The 3423-nt window shown below is 44.6% G+C and overlaps 1 protein-coding gene across 1 annotated transcript in view; it reads left to right on the top strand.

Annotated features, from left to right (window-relative positions):
• The first annotated feature begins 365 nt into the window (after positions 1–365).
• Positions 366–3423, top strand: part of LOC135573811 (ubiquitin-like protein 3) — a 62333-nt gene continuing 59275 nt past the window's right edge. The window contains exons 1-2 of the mRNA XM_065024000.1: positions 366–789; positions 872–968. Coding sequence (XP_064880072.1) covers positions 942–968 — 27 coding nt within the window. The 5' untranslated portion in view covers positions 366–789; positions 872–941. The remainder of the gene's footprint in view (positions 790–871; positions 969–3423) is intronic.

Here is a 3423-nt window from a genome sequence, read left to right as displayed (position 1 = left end):
GTATATAGCCTCCACATTGACTCTGTACCGGTACCCCCTGTATAGAGCCTCTTGATTGTTATGTAAATTTCTTGTGTTACTTTAATTTATTTAGTAAATGTTTTCTTAACTCCATTTCTTGAACTGCATTGTGGGTCATTTCACTGTAAGTTCGTTTCATTTGTATGTTTATGTTTTATTGTATGTTTTATGTGACAAATACAATTTGATTTGATATCAATATCTTTAGACTTTTTATAAACTGGTCACCTTTATTTGTGTCTAGGGTCACTTTACTCGACCCTCCGGGTCGACACGGAGTACTATGCAAGCCAGCCCCCCTCCATCCTCCACCCCTCCACCTTTTTCACTGCCGCCATGTTCTTCAGAGTCAGGATGACAGACTGGCAGAAGAGCGAGTCGGGAACAAAGTCTGTGACTAAAAACGACGGTTTAACTCTGCTTTTCGGAGTATGACCGAGAGATTTTAAAGCCACGGAACACGTTTAGGACCGCGGGGGGGGTTCCGTTTTTTATATTTTTTTATATATTTGAAACAAACTGTGGTTCGGATTTACAGCGAGATCGGTATGTCCTAATGTTAACAGCGCGATATATTTGGTTTTTCCAATGGCGTATGGACCTTTTTTTTTTTAAGGCAGATCTTTTTACATATTTGGGGTCAATGGGGGCCCACCGATCGAATCTATAACCACATCTAGTCTGTTAAAAAAAACTGATTTTAAACGGAATAAATACACTGAATAAATGTGATATAGAATAACACATTTCAACATTATTTCCTGAACGGTGAGTTGCGATACCAACGGAATTTAGTAGCTATTTGTTTTTTTGGACGTTTAACTGATTATCGAATACTCATAATTTGCAGTCTACGTGGTGTAAAAGACAACGAAATATTATTTCCTTCGGTGAAGCCCTACTGTGGACGGTTTTCCGAGATGACAGGCTCTACCCCCTCGGAAATGGTGAGAGATGTTTTATTTTATTTAACTATCGGCACATCGTTATAACACACAGCGTCATAATATGACATTTCAAATGTCTCCATTCCTCTGAAACTTTTGTTAAGTGTCATGTTACCATTTCATTTTGATTTGTTTATTTAACTTTTGTTTATGATCTATTTAATTTACTTTGACAACGTGAACATATTGTAATGAAACAGGCAGGGAGCAGGACTCGAACCTTCGACTTTCCACGACCGAAGTCCAGCGCGCTATCGATCGTGCCCCAAAAGCGGCAGAGTCGATATCCGCGCTTATAAACCCAGGCTCGTTACAATATGTTTCCAATGCCAATAAAAAAAAAAAACCTTTTGAGAATGTGCCAATGAATGTTTCAGTAGAAACTGTAGCCGTTCGGTGCATGCCACTTTGCCCTCCGACGTCAAAAAACACATATTGCGAATTGGTCTGTGATTACATTAAAACAACGTTGATTTAACCGGTGTATTATAGATGCGCTAAAGACGTCAATGGAACTCGACCCAATCAATGGACACGCCGTGGAAAACGGCTGTTTTAAATGTGTATTTCACACTATGTTGAAGTAGAAATCGGAGTATAACGCTCGTATGGATGTCAACCTCAAAATCCATGTTCATGTCATCGTCACCAATCATCTGCATTGCAGTTTAAAAAAAAAAACGACTTTTGACCACCACTGATTTCTGTATGCTAATTACGCTACCAGTTTATACGAACAGGAGTTAGCATTTAGCAGTCACTTCTAAACCGGAAAAAAAATAACTCGTAAATATTATGCACCGAAAACAGCCAAACATTATCCAGACATCGTGGGCCAGTTACAATACATCAATCATGACGGATTTGAAGAATTTCCACTTTGTTAGAGCAGATTTGTTGTGCTTCAATCCGGCGTCCTGGTCTGCGTCCATGGAGTTTACAACATCTATTGGGGTGATCGCATCGATACAGAAACATGAAACAAAGATTCATCTATGAAATAATACGTTATTTTGGCCATTCAGCGTGGCTATAATTTATTTTCCATTTAATACAAGGTTAAACGATATTTGGTATTATTAAATATGGAATAGAATGAGAAGCACAGATTGAGCAGCAGCAGTTGCTACTGTTGACATTTCGCGCTGTCTGCGTGACGTGGCGTGGCGCGCGACTCGCCTTTTCCCAGGCATGCACGGCCTCGCTGCTTATCTACTGTATGTGTGCCATGACATCATGACGTGGCGTGGCGGGCGTCTCGCCTTTATCCCAGGCATGCACGGCCTCGCTGCTTATCTACTGTATGTGTGCCATGACATCATGACGTGGCGTGGCGGGCGTCTCGCCTTTATCCCAGGCATGCACGGCCTCGCTGCTTATCTACTGTATGTGTGCCATGACATCATGACGTGGCGTGGCGCGCGACTCGCCTTTTCCCAGGCATGCACGGCCTCGCTGCTTATCTACTGTATGTGTGCCATGACATCATGACGTGGCGTGGCGCGCGACTCGCCTTTTCCCAGGCATGCACGGCCTCGCTGCTTATCTACTGTATGTGTGCCATGACATCATGACGTGGCGTGGCGCGCGACTCGCCTTTTCCCAGGCATGCACGGCCTCGCTGCTTATCTACTGTATGTGTGCCATGACATCATGACGTGGCGTGGTGCGCGACGCGCGAGGCTCGCCTTTTCCCAGGCATGCACGGCCTCGCTGCTTATCTACTGTATGTGTGCCATGACATCATGACGTGGCGTGGCGCGCGACTCGCCTTTTCCCAGGCATGCACGGCCTCGCTGCTTATCTACTGTATGTGTGCCATGACATCATGACGTGGCGTGGCGCGCGTCTCGCCTTTCCCAGGCATGCAAGGCCTCACGTGGTGCGCGACTCGCCTTTTCCCAGGCATGCAAGGCCTCGCGTGGTGCGCGACTCGCCTTTTCCCAGGCATGCACGGCCTCCTGCTTATCTACTGTATGTATGCCATGACATCATCATCCGAACGCCAATGGTCATGCACGTGTGTGTCTTGACTGTGTCTGTCTGACTGGCGGTGTGTTGGTTTGACACACACACACACACACACACACACACACACACACACACACACACACACACACACACACACACACACACACAGAGTGCTTTGATCCTCATCTGTTGTGTGGGCTACGGACGGAAGCAGATCGTCACCTAATGTTCTCCATGTCCCGGGTAAGATGTCCCAGTATATATATATATATATATATAAAGTATGTTGCAGTATAGATATATTCTCTAAAATGTCCCAATATATCTACAGTTGAATTCGGAAGTTTACATACACTTAGGTTCAAATTTCTTAACAAACTATAGTTTTGGCAAGTCGGTTAGGACATCTACTTTGTGCATGATGTAACAGTATAACTTTAGACAGTCCCCTCGCCCATACCCAGGCGCGAACCAGGGACCCTCT

Source organism: Oncorhynchus nerka, linkage group LG10, assembly GCF_034236695.1.
Source record: "Oncorhynchus nerka isolate Pitt River linkage group LG10, Oner_Uvic_2.0, whole genome shotgun sequence".
In the NCBI taxonomy this organism is placed as follows: domain Eukaryota; kingdom Metazoa; phylum Chordata; class Actinopteri; order Salmoniformes; family Salmonidae; genus Oncorhynchus; species Oncorhynchus nerka.
The sequence above is the reverse complement of the archived record's forward strand: the minus strand, read 5'-3'. Positions and strand labels throughout refer to the sequence as shown.